The sequence below is a fragment of the Coturnix japonica genome, chromosome 6, assembly GCF_001577835.2.
Source record: "Coturnix japonica isolate 7356 chromosome 6, Coturnix japonica 2.1, whole genome shotgun sequence".
In the NCBI taxonomy this organism is placed as follows: domain Eukaryota; kingdom Metazoa; phylum Chordata; class Aves; order Galliformes; family Phasianidae; genus Coturnix; species Coturnix japonica.
Genome location: NC_029521.1, coordinates 19666154 through 19684746, shown reverse-complemented (window position 1 = coordinate 19684746; position 18593 = coordinate 19666154). Strand labels below are relative to the sequence as shown.

Genomic DNA, 18593 nt, shown 5'->3' with positions numbered 1-18593 from the left:
TTTTTTTCCGGCTGCTTTACCCCAGGGTGTGGAGGCACACGGTGCTCATCCCCTTCCTGGTGCTGACACCCTGTGCAGGAACATCCCTAAGCTGTTTCCTGGTGCTCATGGCCAGGGTGGGGGGTGGTGAAGGCTGAAGTGCCCCCCAGTGCAGCCACCCAGGAGCTGAAACCTCAAAGGTTTGGGGTCACACCTTGGCACCTGCACGTGGCACCCACAGGCCCTGGGCTCAGAAATAAGTGCTCGGGACAGCCTGAAACCGAAAAGTTGTTTTATTGGTACCATACATGACTCATAAATGGCACAAACTATGGAGGGAGGGGGGAGGAAGAAAAAAAAAAAAAAAAAAGAAAGAAAAAGGCATTACAGTGTGCCTGGGGAGGGGGTGGGCAGCAAGGGGGCATGTCACCACTCCGTGGGAACCCCAGCACCCATCGTACCTAACTGCAAAGCAGAACCCCCGCCCCGGTGCCATCGGAGCCTCCCCTGGTGTCCCTGTGCTTGGGGCTGGGGGTCTGCAGGGCTGAGACCTCAGCCCCCAAGAGGGACTTGGGATGAGGCCAGGGCTGAGCTGAGGGGCTCAGGCACCATCTTCCAACCTCACAGGAGGGGGTGGGGGACGACATGGGGTCCCCCAGCACAGCCACCCCTGACCTGGGTGAGACACAGGTTGCACCCAGAGCCCCTGTGCTCACAGGACATCCCTTGACGGCTCCCACCCAGATCTGTGGGGCTCCCAGGCTGATGCCCCCCCAGCATGGCACTGGGAGGGGGATGGCAGAGAGAAGAGTGCAGACCCCCCCCAAGCCATTCCCTTGCACACTCACTCTCAGCGCTCCCACACACACACATTCTTGCACACGTGCACCCAGCACATCCCCATCCACCCCCCAGGGCAGCACCCGCCGCACTCCCAACCTGGGGACGTGCCAGGGGGGCACACATGCAGCCAGACCCCCAGCTCAGCCCACAGTGCCCTACTGAGGATGCAGGGGGGACTGGTGAACACCCCTCCCCACCCTCCCCATCACCTTCACTCTTCACCTTGGCAGAAGCCTTGGAAGGAAATCATTTTTTTTTTTCCTTTTTTTCCTTTTTTTTTAAACCAAAAGAAAAAAAAAATCCGAAAAAAATTTCTTCTTCTTCTCCTTGTTTCCCCTAACATCAATGGAGGCACCTGCTCTAGTGATAACACATTGAAAGAACGGTATCGTACACACTGTCTACAGCGCGGAAATGTACAAGCACGAGGTACACGAACCGGGGGATGGGGGGGGGGAGGAGAGGGGACAACAGCACACAAGATTTACATGGAGGAGGGAGGCGGGGGGCTGCCCCCCAACACCCCCTGGAGGGATTAGAAAGGAAGTCTGCAAAGTCTCTCCTTGGTTTGAAGCTCTCCGAACTGGATATAAAACGAGACTCCCAAGAGAAGAAGCCTGTACAAAAGTCAGGACAGGGTGAGAGCGCTGAGGGCAGGGAGGGGAAGGGGGGGAGGGCACTGGCCAGGGAGGGGGGTGGGCAAGGGGAAGGCTTGTCCCATTTTTTTGTGTGTTTTTTAAACTTACAATTTTAATAATATTATTAAAAAAAAAAAACAAAACAAAATGAAACAGACAGAAGTAGGAGGTTGTGGGAGCCGGAGGTCACCAAGGGACTCCGAGTGGAGACGTGGGGGCCGCTGGCCATGGACCCCCCCCACCCCTCAGCTCCCTCCCTGCTGGGCGCTTCCTATGTACACAGTCCCCAGCAGGGCCCTGCCGGGGGGAGCGACGGGACGGGGACCGAGTTGGGGGGCAGGAGAGTGGGGAATGCCCGGTGAGCGACCCCCGACACCACAGCACTTGGGGCTTTGTCCTTGGGCAGCCCCCCAGCCCCAGGCCGGGCTGGAGGTGCGCACACGTGGAGATGCGCACACAGCAAACACTGCTGTCAGACCCAAGAGGGGAGAGGAGAAGGAAGGCCGGACCCCGCCGCAGGGGGGTCTGCAGCCCCGCCGTGCCCCGTTCAGCAGGCAGGGGCTGGGCACGGAGGGACGGGACATGAGAGGCTCTCCGGGGATGAAGAAGCAGGGAGGAGGAAGAGGAAGAAGGGGGAATAACGAAGCTACGGCCCCGATACCCGCCCCTGCCCTGGGTCTGGGGGCAGCAGGCGTGGGGGCAGCGGGGAGGCAGCGGCAGGAGCGAGCCCCCGGCCGTGGGTCCCGCCGTGGCGCGGCGCCGATCCGCCCCAGTACCTCGCCGCTTCCCAGTCACTCTCCGTTGCAAATGTACAGGTAGATCGGTTGGGACTGAGTCCGCGGGGGGGGCGCGGGGCCGTTACTGCGACGCCTGCGACGTGGGGTTCTCTGACTTGCTCTCCTGGCTGGAGGGCGGTTTGCTGTTCCAGGGGCTGTTGGCCCCCAGCGCGGGCGAGTTGTTGAAGCTGTCCTCGTCGTCGATGCCGTTGGCGGCGTCGAACTGCGTGTTCTCCAGCCGGGTGATGAGCCGCTCGTCCTCGTCCCCGAACTCCCCCCCCATCAGCGTGGGCTCGCCTACCACCATCACATCCTGAAAGGGGAGACGGTCCCGAAACATAATCGAGGTGGGGGGAACCCCGGCCGCCAGACGCCCCCTCCCAGCAACACAGCCCCTTTCTCAGCTTCAGGGCCGCCCCCTCGCCTCCATCCCTGGGCTGTGACTCACACTCTGCAGGGTCCAAGGCAGAGGTGGGGGACGGAGGGGAGCCCTGGGGCTGCTCCCTGCTTTTCCCCATCAGCAGGAGAGGGCCGGGGGGGCTCAGACAGGCAGCCCTGGGGATGTCCCTTAGCTACTCCCTGGGGCTGGAAGCCCACCCCTCCATCCCGGGGAAGGAAGAGAGAATGGAAAAGGGATGCTTACAGGTACCTGACTGGACAGGGCGAAGGTGCTGGCGGGGCTCTTCTTCTTGCTGTTGCTGTTGTTGGTGTTTCCACCACCGGAGCTCATAGTGCTGCCCCCCGACATCTTCCTTTTCCGGCGCTTGCTGGGCTGCTGCCGTGCCGGCTCCGCTGGGCCAGGAGGGAGAGGCAGTCGGTCAGCCCCAGCTGAGTGCCCCCCAACCCCTCTGCCAGCACCACCTCCTCCCACCCGCACCACACAGCCCAGCAGGCAGCCACACTCACCAGGCGGCGCGACCATCCGCTGCCACTTCTGGAACAGGCAGGTCTTGAGACAGTCCCGGGGACTGAGGCTGTAGGTCTTGTGCCGTGACATGAGCTCCTGCATTGGTTCTAGGATTACACAGAGCTGGAGGGTGCAGACAGACACAAGGTTAGACACTGCCAAAGCAAAGAGCCCCTCTGCCATGTTGCGGTGACCCAAGCCTCATGCAGAGCTCAGGCTCTGGCAAATTTGCTGCCCCACTGTTATGCATCATCTGCCCCTCTTCCAGAACCCCCAAGCACAGCCCACTCTGCTCCCGGCACACGTACTCGGAGGTAGTTGAGTGTGGAGTTTGAGAGCCCACAGCGGGTGATGTTCTTGGATAACTGGTCCAGCATCTGGGGGTCCTGTGCCTAGGGGCGAGAGAGACAGCACTCAGCAGGGGATTGTCCCCTGTGCCCCATCCTGTCATGGGTGATGGGGGGCCTTGCTTGTGCAGCCAGGAAAGGAGCCCAGCAAACCTCCCTTGCACTGGAAGGAGTGGTACTCACATGCATGGCAAGGATGCTGCGGGGGATAAGCTCTCGATGCTGGCGGATGCTGAAATGCCACGTCTTTATCCTCATCATGTCATCAAACATGAACTCCAGGTAGAGCCGCCCCTCCACGCACACCTGGGCAGGGCACAGTGTCAGACACACACTGCCACTCTGCTCCCCCAGCCCAGAACCCTGAGAACCCAGAGAACCCACTGCTCCTGCACACCACGACACCCTCCCCTCTGCTTCAGACTGCCTGGCAGGGGTCTCAGCACAAAGCAAACCCAGGAGCCTGCACAGACAGGGGACCTGTGCCCAAGGGATGCTGCAAGGCAGGCTGTCTTTGTAGTGTGGTACTTGTGGCACAGCTCCACCAGCTCAGCACAAAGCCATGGAAATCAGTGCCCATCCCTCATTTCATGTCACCACTGCCACCGCAAGTCAGTAGCAAACTGAGACACGTGGGGGCTGGGGTGTACCTGGGTGAACATGGGCTTGCCATGCTGGGTGACCATGGTGCACTGGTCGCAGTCCAGAGAGACGAAGTTGTTATGGAAGGATTCCTTGGGGTGTTTGAGCACATAGTAGAGCTCTGTGGCCCCTCCTTCAAAGATGCTGCGGAAGTAACGGGGTATCAGAGTCCGGCCAATTGCTGGAGTGGGAAAAGGAGGAAAATAACATCAGTAAAACTGGCTCGTCCAGTTGAGCACGTGAATAGGGTCCCCATGGCTGCAGGCAACTGGGCTCCAACCCCCTGCCCATGCCTACCCGCACAGATCCCATCGTAAGGCAGTGCCACTGGGAAGGGGTACTCGAGCTCAAGCTCCAGGTACCCTAAGGGCTAGCCCCACCACTCTGCTGCCACTTACTGTATCTCTTTGGTCCATCCTCCAAGCAGAAAGTGATTGTTAGCATGGCATCATCCTCGAAGAACTCCGTGGTGAAGGCGTCCCACCACAGATTGTCACATTCCTGGGGACAGCAAAGTGATGTTGGGTTAGGGGACAGGAGACAGGCAGCCCTATGCTCAGCCCTTGGAGGACTGCATGCAGCTAAGTACCAATAGAAGAGGTTGCCCCCCCATCACCAGCCACCCCTCTCACTCGCTTCCCAGACTGGCCCCCAGCTCCCCACCTCTGTCCAGTTCTGCAGCCGCTTGTTGAGCTCAAATATCCTGTAGTCAGTCTGATTGCCATACGGCGTGTGCCTCCTGCCAGGGAGCAGAGAACGCATGGTCAGAGCAGGCAGTGTGTGCCACTGTGTGGGGCACAGGGATGGGCATGCAGGTATGAGAACATACAATCCCTGCAGGCCAGCAATGTGCCATCCTCACCCTCCCCAGGCACTGATCCCAAACCAGCCTGGGGCAGGCTCCCTGCTCCTTCCCTGCCAGCCCCTCCCACTTACCCAATGCCAGGCTCCAGGTATGTAGGTGGGTACATGGGAGTAGGTCTGTAGAGAAGAAGCAACACAGCCAGGTCAGCAATGGGCAAGATCTTTACCCCTGGGCCCCACAGGACCCATCCCCCCTTTCCTGCTGCCAGCAGCAAGTGGTCAGGATGCCAGTGACTGGCAGCTGCACAGGGTGACATGCACCCCAGAACTGGGCTCTGTTTCCCAGCTACAGGGGCCCATTCTGCAGCTCCCAGGAGCCACGTCCTGTTCCCCCCAGGGCTGATGCCAAGAGGAGAGAATGTGGCACAGGCTGGGACTGTCCACTGTCTTGGATCATCCCAAGAGACTGGCTTGCCAATGGGCTTGGTCCCACAGTGCTGGAGAACTGAGGCTCCTTTGATCCCAGATGTAACTGTTTCTCCACCCATCAATACCAGCTCCGATCCCACCTCTTGCCTTGTGCTAACTGAACTCCACGTGCTGCAGTCTCACTACAGCTCTGGGGATCCAAGGGACCAGAGAACCCCAAGCCTCACGGATCCCTCCCCAGCCCCCAGCTCACCCCACATCTCGATCCAGCATGGTGCCCGGGTGGAATGGGGGGAAGGCGTTGCCGTTCGGGGGCTCCTTTGGCGAGTACAGCTTGAATGACTTAGAGGAACAGCCTGCAGAGAGGGGGAGGACACAGGTCAGTCAGAGGCACCAACAGCAGCAGCACAGAGGCACCTCATCCCTGCTACCAGGAAGAAGAGGAGATGGAGGGATGAGGGACCAGCACTGCTGGGGTGCCCAGACCTGTACAGGAGCAGCCAAGCCCCCAGCAGCACAGTCCCATCCCCGATGCTGGTCAGACCCATTGGTGCACAGAGTTTGTCAGTTCTCAGCCAGAGCTCGGTGCCCCAGGGGCGGTGCAGCTGGCGTGCTATGGAGCGGCTGCGCCCTATCCCCCACCCCCAGCCCTTCCGTGCAGCTCCTAATCCCACCGACCCGACCCGGGGAATCACACGGGATCTTTTCGCTGACCTTTCTATCGCCATGGAGACGGGTGAATAATCGCCCGGCCCGCGGGTCCCCAGGCAGCCACCATCTGCCACTCAGGCAGGCCAGCGGTCACCGGGCTCGAGATGGAAGGCGATGCCACAAACCAGTCCCCCCGCACCCTGCTGCCCCCAAACACCCCTTAATGTAACCCAAGGGCAGCGGGGGGATCCCACGCTGCCACCCCCCCGGGCTCCCGGCACACCCTCAGCCGGCAGGATGCGGCACGCTGGGCCGGGTGATGCCGAGACACGCGGTGGGAGCAGCCTCTCCCCGCAGCCGGGCGGGCTGCCAGGCTGCACTGGCTCCACCGGCTCGGCCGGCCCCGCCGCTAAGGGGGATCCCCGGTGGTGCTGCGGCACAGTGGGCGCGGGGTGCGCTGCTGCTGTGGGTGTGCAGGAGAGATCCAGCACCGTGGGATGGGCACGAGAAAGGAGAAGCACTGAAGGAATAAAGGCAGCACGGCTCCCAGCGCTGGAAGCACGGAAGGCCCCCCGAGCAGGGCACCCATCACCCCACACACACGGCACGTCTGGAGCAGTCAATGCAAATTCATCACGTAGGAACCCGCAGCTCCTCACCCCATCCCACTGCAGCAAGGGGAGCAGGGCAGGGCTGCCCACCTCTATGGCACTGTCATGGCGAGATACAGGGTTTACCACCAAGGTCAGCACCAGTGCTGGGGAATTCCTGCTTTCACCCCAGTCAAGTTCTGCTCTATGGAAATCAGCTGAGCTGGAAATACAGCCACTTTCCTCTCCCTTCTGCTGTTAAGTAACACGGAATCAAAGCATGTTCAGTACACAAGAAACTTTCCAAAGGTGTCTGATGCATCAGTTCATCAATGCACTGGTCACCACATCCTCAGCAGAAAGGAAAACTAAGCCTGAACCAGCAGCTCCCATCCTCCAGTGCTTTGTTTTGACACCCCCGAGGGCTCTGTGTCCCTCAGCCCTGCATGGATCTGAGCTGACAATCAACACCCTCTGTGTGCACAGGATGGTCTCACGGGGTGGTGGGACCCTCCCCTCCCCACCCTCTGCTTGGGGCAGGACACAAGGACAGCTGCAGTTCCCACCTGGGTTTCTCCAGTCAGATGTTATATCGATGCACCCTGGGCGCCAGGCATCAACGTGCCCCATTGAGGCTGCCTTCATCCTCCTTTCTCTTATCCAGAGGGGATGGAGCACGGCCAGCTGCAGGCAGCCATGTTGGGACTTGGGCAGCCTCCCCAAGTGATGCACAGTGTCACCACATCCCCACACCCAGCACCACCAGCAGCCCAGTGCCCGCTGTCACACACAGCACTGCTTCACATCTGCAGGAGGATGGCACCTGGTCACAGAAGTGATGTGAGCTGCAGCCTGATGGAACCGCTCTGCAGGAGACGGGTAGGGCAGGGAGCAGAGGTGCCGGCCCACCAGCATCCCCACTGCCTGGTACAGCCCCGCAGCCAAGGACGGCTGTCAGCCCCACGTGGCGCATGGAGATCCGGCATCCCGGGATGCACCGCTCTGCTCCGCTCCACTCGCTGCTGGCCACAGTGAGGAGCGACGACGTGCAGTCTCCAGGGAATGGGCTGCAAAGTGGGGCTGCACCACGTGCCCTGAACCCCCCCATGGCCTGCGGGGGCTTGCCCACATCACAGCAGTTTGCACAGTGCTGCCGGCCCAGGTCCCAGGTTAAAGCAAACAGAAACAGCCCACGCCGTGACCTCAGAGCAAACGCTTTTGGTCGCTGCACTTGCACAGCTCCACATGTGTTGTCACCAGGGTCAGGGTTTGGGATAACCGCTGCACTCAGGAGCTCTCTGGCCTGATGCTGGGCTGCTCACCGTCCTCAGCACGCAGCCTTGGGGCCAGGGGCAGCGTGGAGCAGTTCATGATGGGGAGCAGCCCCAGGTGTGCCCAGCACCCAGGGCCAAGCGATGCCTCCCGGGGCTGCTGCCTGCTCTTGGACCTGCCAGCAGCAGAATGAGAACAGAGGAGCCCAAGTCACCTAAAGAGACAATGTACCCTGACCAGCACCGACTCCAGCATGAAGGGCCAAAGCCAAAGAGCAGTGGGTTTGGCCACACATGCTGCACAGCTCCCACATTAGAAATGAAACACTGCAGGACCACCTGTACCTGTGCTGCACAGCCCAAGGCAGATCTCACCCTGGCATCCCCAGCTGAAATACTGGTCTGCCTCAAACAACAGCACACCTCACTGCCACCGATGGCACAACCCACGTGTGTGCGCTTGCAGTGCTATCAGCACCCACAGCCCCGTGCTCTGGGTCACTGGAGGACAGCAGTGCTACTGCTGCTACAGACCCCTGTGCAACCCCTGGGCTCGTACCAGGGTGTGTGCATGGCACGGAGCAGGCGGTGCTGGGCAGAAGGGTCTGGAGGAGAAGCTGGGACAGAATACAAGCAAAGAGCTGCAGCCAGTGGTGCTTGGATTTGGGGATTTCTACAGCATCATGAGGGCAAAGCCCAGACTCCTTCCTCCATTAGCAACAACCACAAGGAGAACACTCCAAAACCCAGGCCTTTAAGGAATGAAGACCTCCCCAAATTCACCACAACTCACAGCAAACTGTGGGAGCTGATACCCAACTCTGGAGGAGCTGCTACAAAACCACCAGGACAAAGCGCTGGGGAACACAGCAAGTCACCCCAGCAATCAGTGCCGGACAATTGTGCACCTGCAACAGCAGGAGGCCAGCAGGTGCCCTGCTGGAACTGTCAGGAGCCCGTTCTGAAGCCCCAGGATGAGGAACAACCATCAGTGCCATATCCTGGCTGTGCAGCACAGCCCTGGGGCTTTTCTCTGCTGGACACACGGCCCGGCAGTTTGTGCCCAGGCTCTGATAAGTCAACGTGGTGCTGGGAGCTCATGGTGTGCAGCCCAGTGCTGTACTACGAGTGCTTATCTCATCATCCCCGGGACCGCTGGAGGTCAGAGCGTGGCTGAGGTCAGGGCAGCCAGCCACGGGATGGTCGGGGAGGCCGCAGAGGAACCCTCAAACGCAGCCCCACGTTGAGCAGCCAGGTGGGGAGCTGTGCCGCCCACTTCCCAAAAGCATCCCCCAGCCCCAAGGGCTTTGTCTGCCAGCCGCTCACACGCCTGTACTCCCCACAGCCCCGAGCTCTGGCAGGGAGAAGCACGGCCCCGATGCTTCGCACCCCTCCCGTCATTCGCTCCCTTCTGTCAGACCCCCGGAGCTGCACGAGGGGACCAAGTTACAGCAGGCGGTGACAGCGGGCACCGGGGCACCGGGAGGGAGCGGGGCAGCTGTCGGGGGGCTCGGCCGAGGGTCGGAGCCGGGGGGGGAGAACAAAGGGAGCTGCAGGGCACGGCGGGGGGGCTGGAGCCGAGAGGGGAGCAAAGAGAAAGAGAGAGGGGCCATAGGAAAGGGAGCTGGAGGGGGAAGGCGGCACCGGGCGGGCCGGCGGGCAGGGGGCCGGGCCGGGCCGGGCCGAGCGGGGCCGGCGCCTCCGCTCACAACTTTACGGGCGGGACCCGGCCCTCCCTTCCGCCGCCGGGGCCGAACCGAGAGAGAAGAGAGAGGAGGGGGAGGGAACGGAGGGGAGAGGGGAGGGGGGGGAAAGGGGGACGGGAAACTTCCCGGGGGCGGCAGGCCGGGCCGAACCGAGCCGGGCCGGGCCGAACCGAGCGACTCACGGCGGGCGGCGGCGGCGCTGGGGCGGGGGTCGGAGCGGCGGCGTTGTTGCGGCGCTGGGCGGGGCGGCCGGGCGGCGGCGGCCAATGGCGGCGGCGGGGCGGGGCGGGGCGGGGCGCGGGGCGCTTCCTTTGTCTGCGCCGCGCCGACCCACAATGGCTGCGGCGGCGGCGCGCCCGCTGCCGGCCGTCTGTCCGTATGTCCGTCTGTCCGTCCGTCCGTCCGTCCGCACGGGGCACCGCACGCACAAAAGGGCCGCGGGGCGGGATGGGACGGGACGAACCCGCCGGCACCGAGGGGAAAAGTTCGGTGCTGCGCAGCCCCGCGCCGGGATCCCGGCACCTCCCGAGTGCCTCAAAACGGCACCGACCTACCGAGCGACACTCACACCTCTCCGTACAGCACAACGTGCACATACACCTGTGTACGCGTGCACACGGACAGCTTTGTGCATCCTCACCTCCACATCTACAGCCGTACCTACACGTACAGCTCTATACACTGCTCTGTGTAGCTGCACATACCTCTCTTTCTGTACACCCACACCTATATGTGTATATATATATACCTGCATACAGCCCTCTGCACACCCACACCTATACCTGTATCCCACCTGAACACCTAAACATACACATACATGGACACTTCCACACAATGCTGCCTATACCTATAAACACACATCTGTACACACCAATATACACCTGCGTACATATGCTTATCCATACAACCATCTTTATGCCCATATCTATATACATACACACCTACACACACTGTACATCCCTATACCTCTACCTATACATCTATATACCTCCATATACTCCCACACCAGGAGGAGGAGCATCCATTCAACACATGCCAAAATGCCTTATAGCCCACATAGCACAGAATCCCATGTCCGAAAGCACACCAGGACCTCCGAGCCCAACCCCTGGCTCCGCACAGCATCACCCAGTGCCCAAACCCTACAGATCTGAGAGCAGAGCACTCAGAGCGAGGCGTGGGCTCACTTTTTGCTCGAAGGCCGCCATGCAACAACGCCTCCAACTGCCATCCCAGCCACCTCCACAGCAGGAGGAGCAACTGCAGGCGTCAAACACCAGCTAGCATTGCATCTGCCTGCAGGCACGCCGTCTCACACCCCAACACCTCCTCGGCACCAACAGCATCACCAGAATAAGGGCATCTCCGAGCCTTCCCCCCATGCTGTTTGCTGCTCCATTCCCCCCAGCAAAGCAGAGCAGAGCAGGGCAGGGACCCCACAGCACAAGGAGCTGCAGGTCCCACTCCCAGCACAGCTCCTGGGGCTCTGAGCGCAGCCCAGCACTGAACCTGGCACCAGCTGGGAAGTATTTCTTTCCCTGGTTCAGCTGCAATAAAAGTCTACTTTTCTCTAGTTTGCTTTGATTTTTTTTTTCTTTGAAGTTTTTCAGCATTTCTCTTGCTTGAACCACTTTCCCTTTTCCATTGGTTTCAGACCCTCACGCAGCTCTGGGGGGAGCTCAGCACTGGGACCCCAGCAGGCACACACACACACACACACACACACATACACACACACATCCATGCAGCTCACCCTGTGCACACTTGCAGGCGTGCTCACAGGCCAGCACGCACATGCACGCCTGCTGGCACAGCTCGGACACGTCTGCACACACACCTCGGGCACACACCCTCCTACAGCCCTTCCCAGCCCTGAAGCTGCAGGGTGATGCAGGCCCAGGCCTCAGGGATGTGCAATGCACGCACAGCCACCACAGCAAAACCCAACTAGAGGGGCACTCTGCCCCCACAGCAACTGTGTCTGTAAGAAGCAGAGAGCAGCACCCATGGGTGCACGGCCCCACAGCCAACAGCCCCCAAGTAGCACTGGGACCAAGCAGCCCACCGGGACCGCTCACGTGTCCCTGCTTGGCTCTGACGACAGCGCTGGCCTGGTCCACGTGGCTGCAGCAGCCCCAGCTGTTTATGGTTATAGCCGAGTTAATAATTAAAGAGATGCTGGATGGAGAGCAGAAGGGCTGGGATGCAGCTGGGGAGCGCAGCGCGTGTGGCGGTGATGGCGGGGGAGCCCCTTCCCTGCAATGCGCTCCCACCCGCGGAGCGAGCGGCTGATGGGAAGAGCATGGAGGGGACGGGCAGGGATGCTCCCCACCATAAATCTTACCCCCTTCATGTGGAAATCTGCTCTTCGTCCCCAGCCTCTCCAGGGGGGAATTCTCTTGGCTGGATCACGGGGGGTTCCTGGGGCAGGTGGGCCCCTCTTTTTCTCTGGAGCAGCCTCGGCTCCATCATCGCTCCCCCGGAGAGCCTGGGGGAGGTTGGGAGCTCAGCAATGAGTCATGCTGGGCAGGCGGCAGATCCTCGGGGCTCCCAGGATTAACCCTTCCAAAACAAAACCATTTCCAGACACCAAGATGCATGAGGAAAGCCCAGAGAGCGAGATGCACGGGAGGAGCTGGTGAGCAGGGCAAGGCAGGGAGCTGCAGGCTCAGACCCTGAGCATCCTGCAGGGAGCAGAGGGAAAGACCTGGATACATGATCACATCCTGCCAAACAACCCAGGTGATGGAAAGCCATCTCCATCCCTGCAGCACACCTTGCCCACGGTGAAGGACACAGCCAGGAGCTCAGCCTTGCCCCAGTGCAGGGCTCGCACCCTCGTGGGCTTTGTGGCCACCCACAGCAGCCAGCCCTGGCCCCTCTGGCAGCAGCCCGGGGAGAGCCTGCCAGCTCCACGGGGTTTATGACTCCAGATGCTCCAGGTGGATTCTCTCATGTTACAAGAATGGTTCGTTTTACAGCCAGTTTCCTGGCCTGGGGCTGGTCCCCACAGCCTGGCTGGGTTGGATCCTGCACAGAACAGTGATGGGGTGGATAGGCTGAGAAGGGGGCACACAGCAGTGCCAAGGGACAATGGAAATCCTTGCCCAACGAGCTGCTCCCCATCCATACGCACTGCTGACAGGGTGGAATCAGCCACCCTCTAAACCCACATTCTTCAAAGATAAGCAATGGGGCTGGACCCCCCATACCAATCCATGCGGGTCACCAGTGGGGAGGATGCTGGAAGCCCCCTAGGATGTACACGTGGAACATCTTGCAGCACCATGGCTGCACGTGGTGCTTTACCAGCAGGTAACTCAACCAGCAGAGCCCACCCCTTCCCCTCACCCCCCGTGCAGCGCTGCTGAGCTCTCCGAAGCAGCTCTCCGAATATAGCAGCATCAAATAGCTCTATCAATAATGCATCGCTTCTGCTTCCTCTCGCTGCTGTGTTTTTGTTGCTAACATGTGTGTCCTTCCTGTTAACAGCTGCCTCCGCTCTGCCAGCTAGGCCAAACAGGGACACAGCCACCGCTGGATGGGGATGGCAGCTCCCACTCCCTGCAGCTCTGGGGCTGGCTGATGCCCGACCAGGCACGGCAGAGGGCAGCTCGCTGCCACTCCAAGCCTCCTGCGGCGTGCAAACCGATGGCATGCACAGTGCTGCTGCACACACGCTGCTGCTGCACGCTGTGCTCTCCTTGGCACTTGGCACAGAACTGGGAGGACACATCCCCCTCCTCCTGCCATGCCTTTGTGCAGGCACGGCTCTCCTTGGCACCGTTTCACCCCAAATACCCGACAGAGGGCTCCAGCAGTGGCTCAGCCCCACGGTGTCCACACTACTGTTCCCTGAGCGCTCCCACTGCCATGCTCCTGCACACGGCTGCCCCAGGGCTGAGCCATGGACCAGTCAATGCATGCCATCCCATGAGCCCAGGCTTGCCCCATGCCTGGCGGAGCGGCGTGCTGCGAGCTGCTCCCGCTGGCAGGGAGGCAGGAGCTGGGGCAGGCACCGGCAGCTCTCGCAGGACCCCGTGGGCTGTGCGCAATGCTGGGGGCATCTCCCCATTAGGAGGACATGTGCCAAGAGGTCCTGAACTGGGCGACTGTGCACCAGGAAGGGGGCTCACACCCCACTATCCCCCACGCAGCCGGCATCCCGGCACGGCTCCACCTGGGCTTCACTGCAGAAACCTGGCTCTGCTCCCAGCACAAGCCCCGCGGCGCCGAGGAGGGGCCCAGGGCCGGTGGCTGCTGCAGAAAGCAGGGGCCCCTGCTCACCCACTGCACACGGGGCTCCTGCACAAGAGACCCCTGAGACCTGCAAGGGGGCAGGGTGTTATCTGCACCCCACAAGAAGGGTGGGGTTAGAGCAGAGCAGGGGTTGGCATCTGCGGCACGGGAGATTATGCCCTGGTCTAACGTTTATGTTTGTCCTGGAAGCAACCTGTCTAGGAGGGATGGGGACACATGGCAGCAGGGAGCCAGGTGTGAAGGCTCCAGTGGGATGCTGTCCCTCCTGGTGCACGGTGGGATGGGGCACGAGTGCTCCTGCAGGTACCTGTGCCCACAGAAGGTGTCCTGGCACACAGTGTCCATGCCTCTGTGGGCAGGTGTGCATAGCCCACGTGCACAACCATGTTCCCACACCAGAGTGAGCATGCTGGTCCCCTCAAACAAAACCCATCATCAGCAGCCTTGTCCACTCCAGAACCCCGTCCCAGATCTGGGGGTACCAGCCACCCGCCCAGCTCCAGGTGGGGTCAGCAGCATGTTCACCACCCCACAGGCTCCCCAGAGCCCTCCCCCTCCTGCAACAGCAGGAAACCACAGCTCAGCCTGCAGGCTGCCTGATAACGGCCGCCTGGCCCCAGCCTGCCTCCCCAGGGGCCGGCCAGGGGGCACCCAGTCCTGCTCCCAGCACCCACTGCCACTCCCTGCTCCTCACTCCAGCATCAAGATGTTGCATTTCCAGAGGGAGAGAGCAAAGAGATGTGCCCAGATCACGTGCAAAGGAGGCCCCCAGCACCGTGCACACGTGCGCATCCTCATGTGCAAGCAACACGGATGTGGCCAAGGGAATCCCACAGCAAAGGCGAGAAGGTGGCATGAAGTTGAGACAGGAAAGCGAGCTGGAGGTGCAGGGGACAGGCAGGAGATGTTTGTGCCACCACCACTGTGCCGCAGCTCAATGCTCATGCCCTGCCCGGGGCGTTCAGGCCCAGCACCACACATGCTTGGGAGCCAGGCATTGCCCCAGGGGCCATCCTGCTGCCAGCACCCACTCGCCCCCCTGAGGCTGCCCCCAAGGTATCGGCTTTCAGAGCAGCTCCGTGCTGGCACGGGAGGAGCAGACAATACCATTTCTGGAATAAACTCGGAGCGCAGCCGACAGGCACCCAGCACCGGCTGGTTAACCCATCACAGCTTCCCCCAACAAACCCGAGCTGGCAGCAGCTCACACGGTTGCAGGGGAGCAGCACCACGTGTCTGCAGCAAGACATAGGCCCCAATTTACCATCCTAACAAACAGATCCCGAGGTGAGCACGGGGCAGCTGCTACCTCCCTCTGCTCTCTCCAGCCCCGAGGGGGTGGCACTGCACACACGGCACCCATCAGGTGGACGGGACAGATGGAATTTCCCATCCCAGTACCACCAGAGCAAGGTGAAAACAAAACATGCACAGACTGCCCTGCAGCTCCATCAGCAGCTCTATCAGCTTGCAGCAGGGTGGGGAGCACAGGGATGGCAGGGCTCTCCCTTGCAGTTGCTACCACTTGGCACATGGGGCCAGAACACACTGATGGCCTTAACTATGGGGTCCCATCAAGGGTAGTTTCTCCCCTTGCTCAGCAGTGCTTACAGGCAGTGACACGGCTTGTGGGGCTGAGAGCAGAGCCCTGCAGGCTTTCAAAGGGCATCAGGAGGGACAGGCCACATTAGCAGTCCAGATTTCAAAGCATCTGGAGCCTTTGCTGTAGGGCAGAAGGGCTCAGCCTCGTGCAGGATGAGACCTCAGGAATTACGCAGGAATTACGGCGAGGGGCAGCAGGACTCCCACTGCCTGGGCACACCCGGGGCTGCTGTAGCCCCCACGATGGAGCTGTAGCACATGCACTCCAGCCGCCAGCACTCAGCCTGCACTCCACCATCCCTTCCCCAAGCATCTGTCACAGGAGGCTCATGGCACGGCTCAGCTTGGTAGGAGAGAAGGAACCCCAGACAGGGACAGCACCGTCCTCCCCCTGCCCCACAACCCACCCCAAGTCATGCTGCCTGCACCAGACACATCCCTCCAGGGCTGCCAGACCTCACACCCCAGGGCCCAAAGCAACACACCCAAACCCCCACAGGGCTCCGTGCAAGCCAGCACAGCACAGGCAGTGTAGCTCAGGGCTCTGCTGCCAGCCCGGGGCTCCATTCCCAGCTCTGCAGACGCGCTGCCCGCTGACCTTGGGCAAAGCGCTCCCCCACTGCGAGAGGCCACAGCCAGGTCTGCGGGGAGGGAGCTGGGAGCCCCCAGCAGGGCACAGCGGGGCCGTGTGGGAGGAGGGAGCAGGCCTCACTCCTCGCTCCCCTCCCCAGGGGCCCCACGGCACCGTTACTATGGCAGAAAACATCACCATCATTTCTCCTTCGTTGTGTTTTTATGTTGTTTGTTTTTCAAAGGCCCAGCACACCGAGGTGCCGAGAGGGCACAGAGGGCTGAGCGTGGGCCCAGGGCGGCAGCACGGTGCTGGGTACAGGCGCTGAGCTCCTCCACCAGCCCCAAACAGTGTTTACTTGCTGGCACTGCCTGCGAGGCTCCTGGGGCACACCTCGGCCAGGCACCATCATGAGGGCACCCTCAGAGCCTCCATCCTCAGGTCTGGGTCGAAGCACAGGGGCACGATGCCACCCCCAGCCCCACAGTTTAAAGGGGCACAGCCGAGGGATGCTTTGGGAGCGAAACCCCCGCAGCCAGCATCTCCCAGGCAGGAAACTCCTCCAAGTTAACGCAGCCCCAAAGAGCAGCCTGGGCAGAGCGGCTCATTAAATGTTTCTGGCTGGCAGCGGGCCAGCGGCTGAGCTTGTTTTTTTTCTATATTCCGATAAACAGTCCAGGGAGGGGATGGGGGAGGGGGCGGCAGGGAGCTCGATGGATGTGCCACCAGCCCCGGGCGGGCATTAAGGGGACGGGGCGGACACCCGCGTGCACGCACACACGGCTCCCACGCACACGGGGCTGGGGGGCGCGGTGACAACAACCAGCCCCGAGGATGCTCCGGGCCCGTCGCCCACCAACATGGCGGTGACATTCCCGGTGGCACGGGGCCAGCTCCCAGGGGACGCGCCAGCGCCGTGTCCCCAGGCCGAGGGGCCCGGCATTCACACCGCGGCCCGGCCCCGGGGGGAGCGAGGGGACCCGGGGGGGGCGGTGCGAGCCCCCCGTGTGCGCGGTGCCTGCGGGGCCGGTCGGTGCTTTAACTGTTTGGCCTGGCTGGGAGGAGGTTCACGTGACTTTCTGCTTGAGGAAGCAGCGCTCTGGCAGCTTCCAGTGGGAGATGGAGGAGGCGGTGGGGGAAGGGGCCGCCTGGCTGCATGGAAGCGAAGGGGAGGGAGGGAGGGAGGGAGGGCAGCGCCGGGGAGAGGGCGCGGGGCAACGCTACCGTCCGCGCCCGGCCCGGGGGGATGCGGGGACGAGCGAGGGCCGCGCCCCCGGGGCTGCGCTCACAGCGCCCGCCCGGCAGCAGCCCGGAACGAGGGGCGCTCCGAGGGACATGGCCGAGGGGAAGGGGCCCGGCCGGCCCGGGTGGCACCGCGCTCACAGCGGGGCCGTCAGCCAGAGAACGAGCGTCCCCGCTGCGTGTGTTCCCCCACGCGTTCCATTCCCCGTCAAACATCCTCCCCGGGTTCCGGCGCCAGGCTCCAGCGCTGCTCCACGATGCTCCGGGGCCATCGCCACGCTCGGCTCCGGCACACAGCGTCCACCAGCCCGCAACACCCCCCCCCCATCCCGCTGCCTGCCGAGCATCCCCGCAGCGCTCACACCTCGGCACACCCCCTTCCCCAGGCCCCCAGGGCCCCCCCCTCATTCAGGGTGCGAGGGGCGCGAATTCCCCGCACCCACGGAGGACACCCCACGGAGCTGCCCCTCGCCCCACGCGGGGTCAGCCCTCGCCGTGCCACCCAACCTGCGCCCCGCAGCTCCCTGCCCGCACCGCGCCTCGGGGGTCCCGGCCCCACGGCCAGACCCCCACGCTGAGGGGTCCCGGCCCCGTACACAGACCTCACCATCGATGTCGTAGGGGTCTGAGCCCCGAGGCCATGGGCAGGGTCCCAAACCTTCCAGCAGACCTCAGCACCCAAACCATAGTGCTCCCAACCCGGGGGGTCCCGGCACCGCCGCCGCGGGATCCGACCCCATAAACAGACCGCAGCATCCGTGCCGCGGGACCCGGCCCCGCAGCCGGTCCCTGCACCGCGGGGTCGCCGCCCCCCGCACCGCACAGACCCCGCACCCGGCACCGCTCCACGCGGACCCCGCACCGCACGGACCCCGCACCCGGCACCGCTCGGCGGAGCGGCGCCCCCAGGCCCCGCACAGCGCAGCCCCCACGGCCGGACCCGCCACGCACCCCTCGCCCCCCGCCCGGCCCGCACTCACCAGGGCATGCACAGCCCACTGACATCTTCACATGCCTGGCCCGGCCGGGGGTCGCTGCGCGCTGCCCGGCCCGCGGGGGTCTCGCATGGACGGCGCGCCGAGGGCTCCGGCGCGGCGGGAGGTGCGCGGCCCCGCGCGGCCCCGGGCAGGGCCACGGTCAGGGGCGGGCACGGCGGGGAGCGTGGGGGAGGGGGGGTCGGACCGGCCGGGAGCGCGGCGGCGGAGCGGGAGCGGGGGCGGCTGCGCCGGCGGCGGCGAACGGGCGGGAGGGAGCGCCACGGCGCATGCGCGGGGATCTCCCCCACCGCCTCCTCCTCCCCCGCGGAGGCGCGCGTGCGTGCGTGCGTGCGCGCCC

General features: G+C 62.7%; 1 protein-coding gene across 3 annotated transcripts; it reads right to left on the bottom strand.

Annotated features, from left to right (window-relative positions):
* Window positions 1–254: 254 nt before the first annotated feature.
* LDB1 (LIM domain binding 1) lies at window positions 255–18370 on the bottom strand. Of its 3 annotated transcripts, none has more exons than XM_015866960.2 (11): window positions 18239–18370; window positions 5619–5721; window positions 5069–5113; window positions 4796–4871; window positions 4531–4633; window positions 4141–4313; window positions 3674–3796; window positions 3452–3535; window positions 3143–3266; window positions 2880–3028; window positions 255–2549 (listed from the first exon to the last, which is right to left on the bottom strand). In XM_015866960.2, the coding sequence occupies exons 1-11, from the start codon at window positions 18261–18263 to the stop codon at window positions 2319–2321; spliced, it is 1236 nt and encodes a 411-aa protein (XP_015722446.1). In that variant the 5' UTR covers window positions 18264–18370; the 3' UTR covers window positions 255–2318. The 3 variants fall into 3 exon arrangements, with proteins under 3 accessions (XP_015722446.1, XP_015722447.1, XP_015722448.1); XM_015866961.2 differs by having other exon boundaries at window positions 2886–3028; XM_015866962.2 differs by lacking the exon at window positions 18239–18370 and adding an exon at window positions 9766–9787.
* Between the last annotated feature and the right edge of the window lie 223 nt (window positions 18371–18593).